Source organism: Coenobita brevimanus, chromosome 57 (assembly GCF_032717465.1).
Source record: "Coenobita brevimanus isolate Jiangsu-jjx chromosome 57, ASM3271746v2, whole genome shotgun sequence".
Lineage (NCBI taxonomy): Eukaryota > Metazoa > Arthropoda > Malacostraca > Decapoda > Coenobitidae > Coenobita > Coenobita brevimanus.
In genome coordinates, this window is record NC_137010.1 from 23,003,765 (window position 1) to 23,024,399 (window position 20,635).

At 45.3% G+C, this 20,635-nt stretch overlaps 1 protein-coding gene and 1 non-coding gene across 2 annotated transcripts in view; both read right to left on the reverse strand.

Annotated features, from left to right (window-relative positions):
• Cdc5 (cell division cycle protein 21) overlaps positions 1-4,902 on the reverse strand; it is a 141,537-nt gene extending 136,635 nt beyond the window's left edge. Inside the window, exon 1 of the mRNA XM_080274235.1 lies at positions 4,793-4,902. Coding sequence (XP_080130361.1) covers positions 4,793-4,837 — 45 coding nt within the window. The 5' untranslated portion in view covers positions 4,838-4,902. The remainder of the gene's footprint in view (positions 1-4,792) is intronic.
• LOC145402485 (5S ribosomal RNA) lies at positions 4,176-4,294 on the reverse strand. The gene has a single exon (XR_013897780.1). It is a non-coding gene; the product is annotated as a 5S ribosomal RNA (ribosomal RNA).
• Positions 4,903-20,635: the final 15,733 nt, after the last annotated feature.

Consider the following 20,635-nt stretch of genomic DNA (forward strand, 5'->3'; position numbering starts at 1 on the left):
TGACATCAAGGAAAGTGATGGCAGGGAGACATCACTCTCAGAGCTTGAGGCATGGTGTGAAACTGAGGCTGGAGTAGGAGTGCGGCTGGGGGTGGAAGACTTGAAGAAGTCACTTATCTTCGCTTGTTTTTCCCTCTCCATCACCGCCTTTTGTAGATCTTGCCTCAGCTGAGGGAGGGTCGTGTAGTACTCCCCAAATGCCAAACCACTGTCGAGATCCACGAAGCGGAGGACGTGGTCTGTTGTGTCCATTACGGTGGGTAAGGAGGGGCCTGGTGTTCATGTCTCTCCCTCCTCCTCCTCCTCCTCATGCGCTGCTGACTGGGAGACCTCTGCTGCAACTTCTTCCTCGGTGAAGTGGTGGTAGCCAGAGATATCAGTATCCTCATCCAGCCACTCCTCCACTTCTTCATTTGAAAGGTTGCCCTGGTTAGCCGCCTGCAGCAGCTGGCTGAAGTTGGCCAGCTGAAACCCTTCAAAATCACTCTCCACACACCTGCACATCTTCAACACATACGTCTACCCATTTTTCAGGGTGGACAGAGACACCTTCTTCCATGCCTCTGTCCAGATGAAGATGGCATCCTTGACGGTGCAGTCCTTGAAGTTTTCCAGCATCTTCTTGCCTCGGCTGTCCACGCACCCTTCTTCCCCCATGCCTTCCTCCACCACAACCAGGCACTGACAGAGGTACAGTACTTCTTGCAGTAGAGCCTCTTGCACGATTCGATGATCACCCCCAGCCAATACAGTAATCCCTTATTTATCTGGACATAATAGAGCCAAAGGTATGTCCGGGTAGTGGCAACATCTGGATAATGAACACTATTCCCCAACCATACCCAGACCCTACCTATACCCAACCTCCAACCTATACCTAACCTATTTGTACAGTACCTATGCTTACTTTGGCAGTGTTTTCTGGTCACTGAGGCATATTTAGACATCAAAACACACAAAGGAATACCCAAAGTAATGCAAAATACCAAGAAAACCATGCAGAAAACCAATGAAAACCAAAAAACACCCTATCTAAACACTACTGTGCAGTATGTACTGTATAGTACCCCTCCTTATTTTGGCAGTGATTTTTGGTCATTCTGCCATATTTTGACATCAAAACGTACACAGGATTATCCAAAATAATTTTCAACACCAAGAAAGCCATGAAAAAAAAAACGAAACCAAAAAACACCCTACCTATACACCACTGTCCAGTAAAACCTCGATATAACAGACTTCAATAGACTGGAATTCGCTTTTATCGGACTGGAGAAGCAGCGGAAATGAATTATTTGAGAGCAGCCTGTGGATTCACATGGAGAGACAGACTGACAAATGAGGATGTAAAGGAGCACTGTGATGTGGATGTGGACGTGATAGGAAGCATTAGGAGAAACACACTGAGCTGGTTTGGACATGTGGAGAGGACAGAGAGTGACAGACTGATGAGGAAAGTATATGTGAGTGAGGTGGAAGGGGAGAGAGGGAGAGGAAGGCCAAGGATGGGATGGAGGGATGAAGTGGAGAGGTATATGAAAGAGGGGGGGTGTGAGTTAGGAGCAGGGTAGTGAAATGGCAGGGGACCGGGCGACGTGGAGGTGATCTGTTTGTGGCCACCCCATATGGGATTAAGGACTCTGGCAACAGATAGATAGACAGACAGATAAAGGAGGTACCGGACTAAATTTCTATATCGGAAAATGTCCGATAAAGCCAGAGGCAGTCCGGACTGCCTGACCACTTCAGCTATGTTCACCACAATAAGATAAATAAAAGACATGTTTATCAGTGTACTGTACAGTATTATTATATATATTATACCATTTGATTAATGTAGTGAAGTTATAACACAGTACAGTACCGAAATGGTACTCAAAACAGTTTAAAACCGTTCGTGCGATCCGGACTAATGTCTGATATATCGGAAAAAGTCCAGGTCAGCAGGGGGAAGTCCGGATGTTGCTTGTATCAGAATTTCAAATTTTTTGGAATGGCTTGGGCCCCAATTAGTCTGTTATAGTGAGGTCTTACTGTATGTACAGTACCCTTGCTAATTTTGGCACTGTTTTCAGGTCAATCTGCCACATTTAGACATCAAAACACAGATAGGAATATCTAAAGTAATGCTAAACACCAAGAATGCCATAAAAAAAAAAAAATGAAAACCAACAAACACTCAACCTATACAATACAGATGTTCGTAGGCTACAGTACCCTTCCTACTTTTGGCACTGTTTTCAGGTCAATCTGCCAAATTTAGACATCAAAACATCCATAGGAATATCCAAAGTAATGCTAAGCACCAAGAAAACTATGAAAAAAAAAAAAACTGACACAGCAAGGTGCCAGAACGAATAAAAACAAACACGCGCATAAAATACCAATGGCGCAGGGGTGTGGCAAGGTTTGAAACGCGCCTCTTGCCTCGGAACCCCCAACACTACCCCTTCCACTTTAGCACTATCATCATTGGAGTTAGGTACATTCATTATTTTATGCCCTTATAGCCCTTTATTATTTACTGTTTAGTGTTTAATTTGTGTGTAATACATGCACTGACTGATTGCTTCACTGTGTGCTTGTGTAAAGTGTGAGAAAAAATGGGGAAAAGTGGGGTGTAAAGGGGGACTTTGGGCGAACGTCCAGAACCAAATTCCATTTTTCCCACAGGCTTACTTATTTGTATGTCATGGCTTTCTATGGCGTGGGCTTGGCCCAGAACCAATTAGCCGCACCTTAGGTGACTTGACTGTATCATGATTATTTGGCTTTACCATTTTCTTGCTTGCTTTTTCACTATGATAAGGACCTCGATCCACCAGTTCTTTTCTTATATGTTCGAGTCATTGGGTTTCCTTGCTTAAACAGGTAGTACCATAACAACTTAAGAGTATACCTGTAAATGACACATAAGAACCCAATTACATACAATACCCACATCTGGCAAATTGCAGGCAAAAGTATGTTGTAAAAAAGTTATTTTTTTGTTCATATTCCCCTTGTCCGAATTGACCCCAATGTCCGAAGACTGCAATTTGCATTAAAATTTTTAAAATTTCATTAAATGCCCAATTAAGAGATTAAATGAGAAGATAATGCCAGTTATATACTTACTTTGCACTTTCACACTATTCATGAAAGTACATCTGGGAACAGAAGACTTTCCTGCATCTATCCATCAACATTTCTGCCACAGAAACTTTGCCAATCTTATGAATTTTATTGTTTTTATATATATTTGCTTTTTAGAATATATTTGGTATGTGTCACGTGATATATTGAATATCTTTATACGCAAAAGTAAAGAATTGCAATTAATTGAGCACAAACAGATTTCTAATATGTTTATTCATTAATTTAAACAACTTTTTACTGCAATAATGTCCGAATTCGCCCTGAGTCCTAATTCACCCTAGTTTACAGTGTGTGCGTACACTGGTTTCCACCAAGCTTTACCGGCCTTGAGCGAAGGCCATTAAGCAACCCGATGTCAAGGGTACTATGGTCAATGAGTGACCTCCTTAAAATTTACCTTCGTTTCAAACCTAATTTCCCTAAATAGGAAAGGGAGGTCCTTCAAATGAATTTGAATTCAGTCTAGCTATGGCGACCATCCAGTGCAGCTGTCCGAGTTGTGACTGTGGGTTTTACAAATTCAATGTAAATTTTTTTGAAAACGACCATGCTTCTATTATATTCCTGGACGAAACATAAAGAAATGAAGACAGAATACTTCCCTCAGTATTTCTCAAGATATTTATTCCTAAAGGAACACATCACTGCTACACTCCTCCACTTCTTTTGTCATTGCAACACATCTCTACAAGCTGCATGGGCATGCCAACAAATTGATGACTTAAAGTTACTTCAATTAATACAGCACAGCCTTATGTAAGGTTAGGTTTGGTTGGGTTAATGAAAGAAACACAGTTAATCAAATATATAATTTTTTTTAACCTATTTTAGTGTTTTATCTATGATTTTCACTGCCCATTATATTGCAAAACGTCCATTTCAGTGGGGGCTGAAATGGGGAAGGAAGGGCCAAAACTCCATCCATCCATCCATTGCCAGACGCCATGTATCCCAAACGGGGTGGTCAAGGGCTTAGAGTTAATTGTTTTACAGGGAGGGGCACTAATCCTCCACCAACCCCACTTGACACGTAGGGATGCCAACAGCATCTGATGTTCCCAGGCGGTCACCCATCCAAGTACTAACCAGACCCAACGTTGCTTAACTTCGCTGATCGGACGGGAAGCGGTGTACTCAACGTGGCATGGCCGTTGGCTCAAAAACGGGTAATTTGCAGTAAAATCAACAATCAAAATCCAACAGAAAACACTAAAATCAATACCGGTAGGTTACTGGAAAAATAAAATTAAAGGGGGGTTGGGGGCTTGAAAGATAATTTTACCTGTTTTTCCTAACCACATTTTATTGTCTGAAATGAGCAAGTAACCATCTATGTTGCATACTATACTAAAATTACTTTCCTAAAGAGGGCAGTTGGAATCGTTGTGCCCGTGGCAATACATTACCCAAAAAAAATTTAAATTCATGTTTACTGTAAAATTGGAATCGGATATCTTTTGATAATACCCACTAAAAATAATTATCCAAGTTACACAATCCATCAAAAATCAAATTATAAATTAAACTTCATAAAAATATCTACCCTGGGTCATGTCCAAGCTTAACGTAAACGTTGGCTAGCTTCAGCTTAACTTTAAAGTCTGACATAGCTCTCTCATCTTTATTAAATTACAATAATTTCCTGCCAACTTACTTCAGTGTTCCTCCAGACGCCTCCTTTAATCATAACACGAGGCATCTTGCTTGGATTGAGTGAAGATTTTGTCTGAGTGAAAGATTATTTACTTCTTGCGAAGGCCCCTCCTGCTGCTTCAATCCGAAATCTTACTGTCCTATGAGGCAGCAGGTTGGGTCGACTGCCTGAAAGGACAAAATATGCTTATTGTTCGATTTATCCTACTCAAATAAGACCGTCGAGTAAAGTAATTGTATTAAATGCAGTTTTTCATTCATTATTATATTAAATGAGTTTTCATTACATATACAGCTGCGACAACAGAAGTCTTTGGACCAATGAGAAATGAAGTGACGGAGCAAAGCCACGTTAAAGAAAAAATCGCTTGTAAGCCATTTTTTTTTTCCTTATGAGTAATGATACAAGGAAATATAAAAGCTGCTTTTGTAAAGTTCTGGCAATTTCAACGGGATCTCCACAACTAAATAAATTTTTACATACTTTAAAGAAGAAAAAACGAATTACAGTACTTAAAAAAAAAAAAAAAAAAAGCAAAAGAAAGTGACAAACAAAAGAAAAATAGTTGTTCTCATAAAATGATAGTCAAAGATGCGGTGCGTCACAGACAAAAGTTGTTGAATCCCAAGTTTCCCCCTCAGATATTTGTTGTCAGTTAATAATGCTACATTATGAAATCATGTTGCATTCAGCCAATAATCACCAATCTGTCAAGTTCATCTTCGCCTTGATAAAAAAAAAAAAAAAAAAACGGAGTATAGTAAATTACCCTGGTTCTGGGGCGTTTAGACATACACACAGCACTCTGGATAAACTAGAGACCTTAATGGGTAGTGTTTCTGTATCACCTACAGTCACTGTCACTGTTAAGTCTTTAGCACGACACTGGGGTCTGGAGGCGTCGTCACTGGGCTGCTGAGGTCTGAGCTTAACTGAGGTGGCGCCCGCGAGTGGGAGGGAGCCCTCCTGGGGGGCCCTCCTGCAGAAGGCACGGGACAGCTCTCGGGGGCGTCACGGCCCGGGCGCCTGTCTGGCCTGGGGTGCAGGGAGGCCCCTTTCTGTTCGGGCTTCGACCTGGTGAGGGGCCCTCGGGACTGAGGCCAAACAGCGTCAGGAGTCGGGCCTGCAGCTTCTTGCTCCTGGTGGAGGGCTGACTGTGAGTGAGGCCAGAGCGGTCCCGCCCTGGGGTAGGGGGACTGGCCCTGGAGGGAAGGGGACTGCAATCGCCGCTTGGTGGGGGCGCCGTCAGGGGTTGACTGCGGCACCTCACCCGTGGGGCATCCGTCAGGATCTGGCATCATCTAGAGGCAGACTGAAGGGCGTGAACCCCACCCTCAGTGACAGGACCTCGCCACCACTCCTAGAGCAGCAGCACCTCCGGGGAACCACACCTGGAGGGAGAGACAGAAGGGCGTCCCGCGCAGCTGAAGGATGGAGAGTGGGTTGCGCAAGAGACCTTCTCCTCCGGGAGAACCTTTGGGACTGTGGACGAAGGGCGTACAGTGGCCGTCCCTTCCCTGATGCATACAGTGGCCATCGTCGTGGTTCCACAACCCTTTGGGGTAGCAGCAGAAGGACGTACAGTGGCCGTGTCGCGGGGCTGCTCCTGAAGGAGGAAGAGGCAGATGAGGGACGTACAGTGGCTGTTCCCTCCCCGGTACGTACAGTGGCCATTACCGCGGGGCTACTCCCGTAGGAGGCAGAAGAGGTGGATGAGGGATGTACAGTGGCCATTCCCTCCCCGACGCGTACAGTGGCCGTCGTTGTGGCTCCTCTCCTCCTGCCTTTGCCTGTCGGTGTGCGTATGGTGGCCGTCAAACCGAGGCGGGCTTCAGATGTGGCTGCAGCAGCACTGCACCAGCACTGCCAGCACCAGCGCTGCACCAGCACCAGTACCAGCAGCACCAGCACCATCAGCCCCACCAGCACCAGCACTGCCTGCATCAGCACCGCCAGCACCAGCACCATCAGCAGCACCAGCACCAGCACTGCCTGCATCAGCACCGCCAGCACCAGCACCATCAGCAGCACCAGCACCATCAGCAGCACCAGCACCAGCACTGCCTGCACCAGCACTGCCTGCACCAGCACTGCCTGCACCAGCACCATCAGCAGCACCAGCACCATCAGCAGCACCAGCACCATCAGCAGCACCAGCACCATCAGCAGCACCAGCACCAGCACTGCCTGCATCAGCACCGCCAGCACCAGCACCATCAGCAGCACCAGCACCATCAGCAGCACCAGTACCATCAGCAGCACCAGCACCGCCAGCACCAGCTCTGCCTGCACCAGCACCGCCAGCACCAGCACCATCAGCAGCACCAGCACCATCAGCAGCACCAGCACCATCAGCAGCACCAGCACCATCAGCAGCACCAGCACTGCCTGCATCAGCACCGCCAGCACCAGCACCATCAGCAGCACCAGCACCGCCAGCACCAGCACTGCCTGCACCAGCACCATCAGCAGCACCAGCACCATCAGCAGCACCAGCACCATCAGCAGCACCAGCACCAGCACTGCCTGCATCAGCACCGCCAGCACCAGCACCATCAGCAGCACCAGCACCGCCAGCACCAGCACCAGCACAGCCAGCACCACCAGCACAAATCAGCAGCACCAGCACCAGCACTGCCTGTACCAGCACTGCCTGCATCAGCACCGCCAGCACCAGCACCAACACCAGCACAGGCAGCACTACCAGCACCATCAGCAGCACCAGTACCATCAGCAGCACCAGTACCATCAGCAGCACCAGCACTGCCTGCATCAGCACTGCCAGCACCAGCACGAACACCAGCACAGCCAGCACCAACACGGCCAGCACTAACAGCAACACCATCACTGCCAGCAGCACAAGAGCCAGCACCAGCACCAGCACAGCCAGCACCACCAGCACAAATCAGCAGCACCAGCACCAGCACTGCCTGCATCAGCACCGCCAACACCAGCACAGCCAGCACTGCCTGCATCAGCACCGCCAACACCAGCACAGCCAGCACCGCCAGCAGCACCAGTACCATCAGCAGCACCAGCACTGCCTGCATCAGCACCGCCAGCACCAGCACGAACACCAGCACAGCCAGCACCAACACCGCCAGCACTAACAGCAACACCATCACTGCCAGCAGCACAAGAGCCAGCACCACCAGCAATAGCAGAACCAGCAACTCCAGCACAGCCAACAGCACAGGCATCCACTTCATCAGCAACACTGGCACAACCAGCAGCACCAGTGCTAATACCGCCAGCACTGTCAGCACCAGCAGCAATACCAGCACCACCGGCGGCACCAGCAGCCGTGCACTCCAATCGTGCGCTGGGCGTCCAGTCCCCTCATGTCAGCTGGCTGCCTCCTCCTGTCCCTGATGATCAGCTTGGTGTGGCTGAAGTAGGCTATTTTACCTTCAGCTCTCGCCTTTTTTAGATCCGGTAGCTTGGCTCTTCTTACTTGCATTGAAGAATCACAAAGGTCTTCATTTATATAGATAAAATGCCCGCCGCCGGTCCTTCCGCCCTGCCACCCCCCACTCCACCACCGGGCCACCACCACCCCACCACCCGAGGAAGAGATCACGGGGAGGTTAATGACCCAGGGCAAAAAGGTCACCCAATCACCACTGACCTGTGCCCCTTCTCCCCGCAACTGCCCCAACGCCAGGTGAGCCTAGATCCGCAACAACTTACACGGCGGGTTAACCATCGACAGCAGTGGGGTGGGACTGATACAACATCAGTCCCTCGTAGTTTGACGACCACAGCTTCACCCCAACGGGACAGGAGGTCCCTAGGTGAGCCACGAGGTGTTTACACCTACTGCCACCGCGAGCCACGGGGAAGTACCATCCTCTGCCGCAACAACCCTGGTGAGCCACGAGGGGCTTGTATCCTCTGCCACCGTGAGCCACGAGGGCGTAATACCCTCTGCCACAACCAGGACAGGAGGTCCTTTGACGAGGGAGGAGAACCCTCTATAACAAATAGGGCAGGAGGCCCAATAGTGGATTGTACGGGGCTCACACCCCTAGCCACTCCAAGGGTAAGAGACCCTCACACAAAGCCACAAGTGGGTCCCAGGACCGATCAACCTGGTGCCACGGCAGTTGTGAAGACAAGAGAGAGAGTCGCCTCTGTGCTACCCTCCATAAGTGCAAGAGAGACCACGGCCTCCGTGTGTCCTCTCAAGTCAGCTAACTCCTGCAGGAGTAGCTGGACACCACCCGGGAGAGTTGCCCCGAAAGTGTCACCTGAACAGAGGCCCGGTCCCAGTCGGGACCTACCTCCCACCCCCGGGAAATTCTTGTCTTCCCCAGGTACCACCAGGAGAAGAGGCCGCAGCCCACACCTGACGGCGCGTCCCCCAGCAGACCTCCGCAGTCCTCGGACCCCCAGGCGAGCCCAGCAACCCGTCGACGCCGACCTCCCCCTGCCACAGACCCTACGACGTCAGGCCCGTCTGCTACACCTGTTTGGCCCCAGTCCCTAGGGCCAACATAGACAGGCCTCCCTTCACCGTGACCAGAGGAGGGCCTATAACAGGTCGAGACCCCAGGCAAGAGGGTCTCCCTGCACCGTGACCAGAGGAGGGCCTACAACAGGTCGAGACCCCAGGCAAGAGGGTCTCCCAGCACCGTGACCAGAGGAGGGCCTACAACAGGTCGAGACCCCAGGCAAGAGGGTCTCCCTGCACCGTGACCAGAGTGAGGACCTACACCTTATAGTGACAAAGTGATATCGCCCCAGAAACTCGGGCAAGAATAGTGACTTTTCCTTTCCTGTAGTGAGACAGAGATAGTGATCCAGTGACAGAGTGAACCAGCGGGATTACACCAAAAAGTGTCCCTAAATACCTTCCCCTGGAAAAGACTATAAGTTCTGGGCTCGTACAACTAGTGCTATTCCCAAGTCCAGTCTAGAGTAGTCCCCCCCCCCTTGCCAGTGCACGCGCGGGCGAGAGTTGCCGCGCCGAGCCCAACCAGTGAATTATAGTGCTCTACTCCCCTTGTTCTTTTATAGTAATAATCCCTCCCCGGCTCATCAAGCCCAGACATCTCGATTGCCCCAGCACACTAAGACCTTTTGGACTTTAATGCAAGTTAGTCTCATTCACTTATGGACTCTTAACCTATTGTAAAGTATAATTATAGTGTGTGTGAACATCCCGTGCTGTACTAACGTAACTTTGTATATCTGTATCCTCTGCCCATAATATCATTCTATGTAATATTGTCACGGTGTTAGAATTAAGGTAATAGATGTGTTAAAGGTGGACTGCCTAGTTTTTATGTCCTGTTCCTTTGTTAGTGCATTACTTCCGGTCCGGAAAGAGGACCCCGCTCAGTAGCTAGTGTTTTTAGTACGAGGAGTCGGCCTAAAAACACTCAGCATAACAATAGATGTTAGTGTTCTTGAGCTTCGATAAGTTATATAGGGCCAGCTGTCTGTCCTTGAATTTAATGAATAGGACAACTATGGTGCGTGGTCGCGTGGCTCTCGTGTTGGAAATAAGACCCATTCTGTGCGCCCTCTCCAGCTCAAGTGGCCCTAATTCGAGCTTGTCCTGAAGCAGCCGTTGTATCTTTTCATGCGTTACATCCCAAGTCTCGTTTGGCCATCGAAGCGAAGATTATTGCGTCCCGAATATCTTAGCAACAAAAAAAATAAGAGTGAAAGTAGAAGATGTACACACAGCAAAAAAACTATCGTTACAGGGGGGTCCGATGTGTTTCATACTGAACAACCTGGCTGTCTTGCTAGGGTTGGTAAGCCTGACAGTGGGTGAGTTGCCAAGTAGGACGAGGTCTCAATGGATATAGCTTATAATAAATATGCAACAAACACACGCAGGGATACCAATGGAGGAGGCTGATATCAAAAACCTTCATTCGTGTGTCATTTTATACCGCGCAGAAGGTGTAACGATAGTTTTTTTGTTGTGTTGCAACGCTAGCGTGCCGCTGGGATCAGTTCCGGCGCCAACCCTGTTCCTGCTTCATATTAATGATCTCTTATCTGTCACCCACAATCCCATCCATTCATATACAGATGACTCAACACTTCACAGTTCATTCACACTCAAACACCCATTTACAAAGTCTAACATCTCTAACTCTCAACTCAATACAGCCATCTCCATAAATCAAGACTTATCTACGATCAGTGAATGGGGACAAAACAACCTTGTCTCATTTAATGCTAGTAAAATCAAATATATATAAGTTACTAACAGACAGATATTGCCAGATTCGTATATTACCTTCAATGCTACTAATATTCCCATCTCCAAAAGCATTGAAATTCTTGGTGTTTCACTTAACAATGCCCTCAGCTGGATCTCTGATGTTGGATCACTTGCTAAAACCGCCTCAAAGAGACTTGGATTATTGTACAGAGTCCGTAACTTCTTCACTAGCGAGCAGTTAGCAATGTCACGTGCGCTCTCAGCTTGATATTGCCCACCCTTGTGGAGTGGATGTGGAGAGGTTGCACTAAAACAACAACAAAAAATTCAGAACAAAGCTGTTGGAATTACTAATAACCCTGCTATTATAAATAAACTACCTCCCTTACAGGTAAGAAGGAATGTTGCCTCCCTTGCATTATTTCACAGATATTTTTAAGGCAAATGCTCAGACGAAGTTACGTCATTGTGCCACCTCGCCATGCCTTCCCTCGTGCTACACGGGCATCTGGTAACGCTCATGACTGGAATGTCACACAGCCATACTGCAGAACTTCTGCTTATCGGAACTCTTGTTATTCTCCGAACTGCATCTCTCTGGAACTCGTTTCCCCGGAGTTGCTTCCCCCCAAACTTTAACTTACAGTTGTTCAAGTCCAACCGTTACAGATATTTTATGAATGGAGGACGCCAGTAATATGGTGTATGGATTATTTTTTTTTATTCATATGTTTTTCCGTCCTCTGTTTTGTTATTAAAAGAAATAATCCCTCCCCGGCTCATCAAGCCCAGACATCTCGATTGCCCCAGCACACTAAGACCTTTTGGACTTTAATGCAAGTTAGTCTCATTCACTTATGGACTCTTAACCTATTGTAAAGTATAATTATAGTGTGTGTGAACATCCCGTGCTGTACTAACGTAACTTTGTATATCTGTATACACATTCACTGAATGTGTACCTGCATCATGTCAGGTTAACTATCAAAACACAGTTTAAATGGCGGCGGTGGTGGTGTGGTGGAGGTGGTAGTCCATTTTCATCTGAAATGTGAACCCAGTGGACTGCAGACTGAAGCTGACCTCTTCCTCCATTCCATCCTCCTCCTTTTAGGGGACAGGGAGGAAGCTTAGCGATGTTTGTATAATTGGAAAGGGAAGCCACTCGGTCATAACGGTGCCATCAAGTACAGGGGTCCCTCTCTCGCACACTGAGACAAAAACTGTCTTATCAATTCAGCTATTCTCATGATGATGATAATTCAGGATTTTCAGATCCCATTACATCCATCAAATTGGCTCAGGTCAATACAGGCAGCTTTAGACCATACTAAAAATGATCACTATCAGGGGCGTCATTTCAATTTTCCTTGGGGGGGAGGGGATAGGCTATTTAGGAGGCCCCCCTACTCCCACCTCCCCACATGGGGGGATGGCCAGCGAGCATTTTGAAGCCATATGCAAAGCTATATTTAGAGATTTAAATCAGTAAACAAATATATATACTGTATATAATTATTTACTAAACCGATACTTCCTGACACACACACAATGGATATTCAAGCATTGGCAGTATTTCTGTGTGAAGTTGAATATGTAATTTAAATTGCATGGTAAAACACATATCATTGCATTATATGCTAATTAACTTGGATGATAGACCAAATAGCAATTAAAATATTTGTATTTGGTGAAAGCTTAAACTATCTTCATTCTAATAGCCTACTGAAAAGATAATGAATATAAAAATGAAAATGAAAAGTTGTAAACTTGTAACTGAACTAAAAATGGAAACCTTTTACCTTACTAGCCCCCAAAATATCATGAACCACATCAAGTAATGTGAAAAAGTAAGCTCTACAGTAAGAGGTGGAAGAATAAAATGATGGTTTTTAAATCTGGAAGACGCTCAGGTAAGAATAGTGTATTATTTTCAGAATTCATTAGAGGAAGTTGAAAACTAAACACGTATATTTATTGCATTGAAAACTGAATAAACTACTGCAACAGTGGATATCTCTGTGTTCTCTGCTTTGCAAAGTTATTTGTAGTGCCCTTTGTGGCCTACGTGCCATGGTGAATAATGCTGTGTATTCTACCTAAAGCAGCTTAATTTATACTCTACCAATTCCAAGAGATTATTATAGTTACATGGCAAGATATCATACATTAATTTGACATGTTAGGTGGTGTGTAGGGTGAAGAGAAGACGAAAGGGGATACAAGGAACAACATAGTGGAATGAAGAGGTGAGAGAGGCTGTGGCACAAAAGAGGAAAGTATATAGTGACTGGATGAGAAACAGGGACGTGGAAGAAGTTGAGCGACGGATGAAAGAGTTATATATAGAGAGGAAGAGAGATTTGAAAAGATTGGTAAGAGAGAGTAAGAAGAGAGTGGATGAGGAATTTGGAGGGAATTTAAGTGTAAAGTGGAGGGAACGTAAGAAAATGTACTGGAAAGAGGTAAAGAGAGTTAGACAGGATGCCAAAGGAGTTAGCTGGGGAGTGAAAGATAAAAATGGTAGATTACTAGTGGAGAAGGGAGAAAAAGTGAGCAGATGGAGGAAACAATTTAGGGTATTGTTGAACATAGAGAATGAAAGTAATGCGTGTGTAAGTGGCTGGGGAATGGCTGGGAAACAGGGGGATGTGAGAAGAGAGGAAGAAATTAGTAGGATGGAAGTTGTGGATGCAATAAATAAAGTTAAAACGGGGAAAGCCCCAGGAATTGATGGAGTGTGTGGTGAAATGCTGAAACATGGGGGAAAGATAGCGGTAGAATGGATGTGGAAGATGTGCAGATTGGCCTGGAAATTATTCCCCTGTACAGAGGAAAAGGGGAAGAAGTATGTGGTAAACATAGGGGTATTTGTCATCACAGTGTAATACAACTGCTCGTGGGCCCTTCGGGCCCCTCGCACTTGCTCCTACAGTGGGCTCTTGCGCTGCTATAATATATTTTAGTTAGTGCTGTGGGCAAAAAATTCTACGGAGATCCTATGCCGGGCGCCGAGAGCGGCATTCTTTTGGTCAAAATGTGATCCCTTATTAAATATAGTAAAAGTTTTTCAATCGTGATGGGACCAAGTTTTTTCACATCAGCGAAATTTTTGCGATTTTTGTGCCAATTTTGGTGTGATTTGAATATGTAGTTTCGGCTGCCCAAAATACACACACACACACACACACACACACACACACACACACACACACACACACACACACACACACACACACACGACTAGTGCTATAGTATATTATAAGAAATGTATATGGTAGGATATTTATTGACAGAGTTAGGGAAATAACAGAGGAATTAGTTGGAGAAGATCAGGGAGGTTTTAGGAAGGGAAGAGTTTGTGTAGATCAGATATTCATTCTTAGATCTTTAGTGGAAAAGTTTCTAGACAAGGGAAAGAAGTTGTATGCGGCCTTCATGAATTTAGAGAAAGCTTATGACAGGGTGGATAGACAAGGATTGTGGAAAGTATTAAGAATGTATGGAGTAGATGGGAAATTGTTGAATGCCGTGAAGAGTATATATGAAGGTGCTAAGGCTGCAGTGCGTGTGGATAGTGAACCGAGTGAATTTTTCTATTTGAAGGTTGGATTGAAACAGGGATGTGCCATGTCTCCATGGTTGTTCAATATGTGTATGGCTGGGGTAATAAAAGAGATACAAGGTAGGGCAGTGGATGTTGGAGCGGCTGTAGTGAGAGAGGGCAGTGTTTGGAAACTCCAGGTGCTGTTGTTTGCTGATGATACTGTGTTGTTAAGTGAAGACAAATGGGAGATGCAAGGTTTGGTGAACGAGTCTGGGAAAGTGTGTAAGAAACAGAATCTAAGGTGAATGTAAGGAAATGTAAAGTTATGGTCCTCGAGAGAAGTGAAGTCACTGAATATACAGTGAGGTTCTATGAGGAGGAAATGGAAAATGTGAGTGCGTTTAAGTACTTGGGTAGTATGATGAATAAGAATGGAAGTCTGGAGGGTGAAGTGCTTGAAAAGGTACAACAAGGAAGGAAGGTTGCTGGTTCCTTGAAAGAAGTGATAAAAAACGGGGAAGTGAGCATGGAAGTGAAAAAGTTACTACATGACAGTATTGTGATACCAACTTTAACGTATGGAAGTGAAGCTTGGACCTTGTTGTTGGTACAGAAGTCAAGAGTGAGAGCAGTGGAAATGAGTTATTTGAGAGAAGCATGTGGAGTCATGGAGAGACAGACTGACAAATGAGGAAGTGAAGGAGCGTTCTGGTGTGGATGTGGATGAGATAGGAAGCGTTAGGAGAAAAAATACTGAGGTGGTTTCGCCATGTGGAGAGGATCGAGAGTGAGAGACTGACGAAGAGAGTGTATGTGAGTGATGTGGGGTGGGGAGAGGGAGGAGGAGGCCAAGGACGAGATGGAGGGATGAAGTGGAGAGGTATATGAGAGAGGGGGTGTGAGCTGGGAGTAGGGCAGTGAAATGCAGGGGGACAGAGCGACATGGAGGCGATTTGATTGTGGCCACTCCTTACGGGATTAAGGCGTCTGGCAATAGATAGGTAGATAGAACTGTGTTCATACGTACTTTACCAGCCCTTACAGAATGAACTCCCCACGGTGTCTGCTGTCTGACTGGCTGGCCGCTGGCTTGTGGTGCCTATCGTGTCCAGACCACGTTACCAAGATAAAGAAAATGTTCGAACTTTTAACCCCGACGTCGAACCACAAAACAAAATAAAACCATGCTTTCTTGTATAATTCCTTTTTTTTTTTTTTTTAAGCATACATGTCACTTAAGGGTTTGTAACTTAGATTTTGTCATACAGATTCTGTAAAAAAAAAAAAAAAAAAAAACGCTCACTTGGTTCTGATGCCACCCTGCCGCCCCCCTACCGTCCCTTTTTCCCTCACGGTCCCACCTCACCGCTCCTCTGGATCTCTCCACCTCCCACTTTGGGAACCACTGATCTAAATGAACTCATAAGACTCCTACCTACAGGTACGTTCTTCTTAAGTTGGGGAAAAGCTTTTAATGATAACCAAAATACAATAAAAAAAAGCAGCTCGATACTGAAGTTAACTGAACAGCGGGCTAAGAACATATTTACATTGACATCCTTTAATATACCTAGTAAAGTATTGTGATCATTACACAACACACACACACACACACACACACACACACAGAAGATATATTTCACTCAAAACGTATTGAGGCTAAATATAAATTATTTTTAAATTCACGGTGTTAACCTTATATATATATATATATATATATTATATATATATATATATATATATATATATTTCATTAACTGTAGTTAACTTGGAGGCCCCCTCAGAAAGCTTGGGGGGGGGGCGAGCGCCCCTCGCTGCTCCCCCCAAATGACGCCCCTGATCCCTATCAGTATAAGGGTCTTCAAAATAATGATAATTAAGGTTTTGGTCTCTTCAGGTCACTCAGATCCATTCAGGTAACACAGAAAGCTTCTGGGCAAGTGTACAATATAAACTGTAACAGTTCAATAATTTTTGAGTTTTGTTTATGTAGGTCTATCAAGGCCGGGTGGGGTGAGCAAAGACTAAAATGTGCAGGACAGATTAGGACGAGAGTGAGGCATGGCAGGCAATGTATACTCAGACTGTGAAAATGGGGATTGTTGGTCTACCGGTAAGGTATAAGTAATTGATTTCTCTTAGAAATCCGATTAAGAAGCAAACAACTTGAAAATTAGTGGGTGGAAAGGTTTGGAATGGGATCATGGTGGATGGGTGGTTTGGTAAGGTAGGACAACTACACCCTGTGAAACGAGCAATGTATGAGGGTTGTTTTCGTAGTGAGATTTATCTTAAAATTCGATGTGATGGAGGAGCATAAAAAGTGAGGGTGGGCGGAGAGGAGTGGGCAGGATGGACTGGGAGGATTTGTGAGTGGTAGGAAGATGGGTGTCGTAGGTTGGACATGAGTGAAATGAAGGTTTAAATAAATTTCCTCTTAAGAACACGAAAAACAAGAAGAAAACATGCCGTTCTCATATACACGGAGTTAAAACAAAATGACGGTAACAAGATTAGGGAAGAGTTAAGTCTTGACTGATGTGGATATTCTCTATTCTCCTCTCCTTCCTGCTCATCCCCTCCTTCCCTTTCTTTTCTGTTCTTCTCTGACACCCACCCAATTGCTCCTACGTCTTTTTCTTCTCCTTTCTGCTTCCCTCTCCCTCGCTCTCACCACTACCACCACCTTCTGTTAGCGGTGTCCCAGTTCCTCAAGAGACGGTGCTCAGCTCCAGTGCTCCACCTTCCACGTCCACGAGCCTCAGTCATCCCGCTGGCCTTATGGAGTGTAGACGTGCGCTCCTGCCCTCCCTCCACCGTACTTAACTGGTGTGACTATATGCCTGAATGCTCTTACCGGTAACAGACTGAACTGGAATTTGAAGCTTCTTGTGAACTGGAAAGTACTTGGGCAACTGTCGATTGGCGTTTGACAACATTTGAAGGGCCAAGTAACCATTACGGACAGTTTATACCATTAACTTGACTGAATGGCTGGTAAACAGAGTCGATTACTAACTGACTGAAGTTTAAGTGACTTGCTAATCCGATTACTTCCGAGCTGGACTTTAAACTGTCAGTTTAAAAGCACACCTCATATCTACTATTTATTCAATTTATAAGGACCGGCTGAAATTAACTACTTGAGAGGTTAGGTAATGATTTAGTAAACAAATCTCAGTGTATGCATTTGGATATCTGATCGGGTAAAACAGTTTTATTAAGTATCTTACGACTGCTGACATTTCTTGAAAGCATATTTAGGTATCCAAAACCACCTATAGTATTTAAACCACAAAAGACTTTCGAATTTGAACATATCAGACATAATACCTACGGTATTAGAATTGTTAGTGTTGACCGAAGACTTACAAAGACGTTAACTTTGAAGACTAATTGTTCTGAACTTCGGTAAACGGAATAAAACAATAAACAGACTTCTGGAACTGGTAAACAGGTATAAAGCAAAAATACAGTGACAAGAGATACAGACAAGAGTGAGCAGAGGACATCACCAGGACGAGGAAGTCAAGATGATATTACTAGCTTTGATCATGGTAAGTGGATGAAGAAAAGAGGAAGCCCCAAATATCTTAAGTTAATTTCGTGAGCACATGACTAAGATAAAGTACTGTCTGGCATCCCTGTTATCCTTGCTGACTGCACTCTGTTCTAGGGAACAGACTAATCTACTATGGTAACCACAAGCATTCCTTAAATGTTCGTCAGAATTTTGGGGGGCTTGCTTTCCCTTTTGCTATTTAAGTTTTAAGCATACGACCGAAAGATACACCAGTGACTTCAGGTGACGTCTTCAGGCCGAGGAAGCCATGATAATGTCATTCATGTCAATCACGGTGACTTCTAACATCTTTAATATACAGTATAGTGACAGGTAGACCTAGACAAGCAAAGAATGAATGATATAGACTCCAGGGCACATACCACCACTCGGGGCTGGCTCAGGAATCATCGTACAGTAAAGCGTAATATATAATCACCATCATCACTATCGTCATCAAAATCTTCATCACCGTCGTCGTCGTCGTCAAATTGTATCATCTAAGACAGAATGGTAACATCAGACATCTCCAGGGAAAGGATGTGAAGATATTGCTCATGATATGTGAATGTCCCCGCAATACTGCTTATGACGGTGTACAGAAATGACTACCGAAGGTCATGTTGGGTTAATCTTTTAAGGGCAGACTTCAGACTTAAAAAGGAAAAAAATAAAAAAAATAAACAATAGAGTCTAAGGTGAAACAGTAAATTCATTCTCCCACTGTCACTCCTCACTTCAGCACTTCAGAACTCCTCCAACCCATCTTTCCAGTTTGTTACGAGTGTTCCTCCTATTACACCACCATCCCTGAGCATTCACACTGCGCACTGTGCAATATCCACGCTGTGTCCACAGACGCCCCCTTGACTCAACGTACCCATACATAATGTCGTGCCTTAGTTATTTATTATTTGATTGTTCATTGTATTTTACTACTTTCTCTTTCAGGTTATTCAAACTGGTCGCCTGTAGATAAAGTATTATAGACTGTTACTTTTCAGTCTTTCCTGTGAAATTTCCATGGCAGTTTTTCCATGCTGCATAGTGGTTTTTCTCACTTTTTCCTGCCAGTTTTAACTGGAGGGTTTGGAGGCGGGGAGAGCCTTCTTGCTTTACTATCCTTATCATTCAGCATGTACAGTAGAACTAGATCTCGTTGTCATAGTCTACTCTGTAACAATCAGCCTCGAAAGGACCATAAGGTCTGTTACAATTTGTTTTCTACTTCTTTGTACAGGTTCTTGGAATAAGCTATGTGGGCCATATCCTCACCTTGCCGTAGTGGCTAATTAACTACACCTACCTTTACCTCTTGTCGGATATTTCAACGCTCTTGGAGATTTTGACGTTTCCGGTAGTGATCCACACAAAAGGTACAGCTGGCAATACGAGTGAAAGTATCACTATCACCACTGCATTCATCATTCCAGCCCAGTGGCGGGTGCCGAGGGAGGCTGAATGGGGCTCGAGCCTTGTCCCCTTTTTGGACCGCATCAAAGAAAAAATAAAGTATGTACTGAATATAATTAACTAATGAATAAATGGGTTTATTTTATTTTTTCAAAGATATATACAGGATTCTACAGTACATCTGACTAAGCTATTTAAAAACAACCCCGTTCATTGACCGCGTGGCCTGTGCCGCGCCATGAAACAGTCAAAGGGATCAAGAAATGAAAGTGGTAAGAAAAGGGTGGGATGGAAACTTGTTGGGCGATGGGGCTAGAACAGGACAGTATATCCTGTGAAAATGGATGTTGTGGGATTCTTAATATGAATACAGTGAAGGTCTGCTTCAAAATATTTTCCAAGAATGAAAGAGTTGGAGGATGGGGGTGGGGTGAGGGGAACACAGAAACGGGAATAAAGTATCAAAAATGTTTGGAATGGTCTAAGACTGTGGTGCGGGTTGAGGAAAGGGCATGCGAGTATACTCTGTAAAAAAGGAAACAATAGGATGAAAGGTTTGAGTGTAGGGAAGGTTTATTTCAAAGCTTTCTGTGACAATAAAAATGACACACGCTGATCACTATTATCAGGTGCCTTGCTACGCAAGTAAATATTTCCCTAGTGCACCCAGTCCCGTGTTACACAACCTCATTCAGCTCCTGCTCCCCCTTATAAGGATCCTACATCCGCCACTGCCTCAGCCTTGTTGCCACTAATATGTACAGGGTGGTTAGGATCCAGGAACAGGAAAAGGAAAAACTATCTATCTATCTATAGCCCGACGCCCTAATCCCGCAAAGGGTGGCCGTAGACAAAACGCCTCCAAGTCGCTCTGTCACCCACCTTTTGATTATCCTCCCCCCAGCTTACTCCCCCCTCCCTCATATACCTCTCAACTCCATCCCTCCACCTCATCCTCGGTCTTCCCCTCCCTCTCCCTCCCTCCATCTCACCTACATACACCCTCTTAGTCAGTCTTTCATTCTCCATTCTCTCCACATGTCCAAACCACCTCAGTGTATTTCTCCTAATCTTCTCAACCACATCCACATCCACCCCACAACGTTCCTTCACTTCTTCATTCGTCAACCTGTCCCT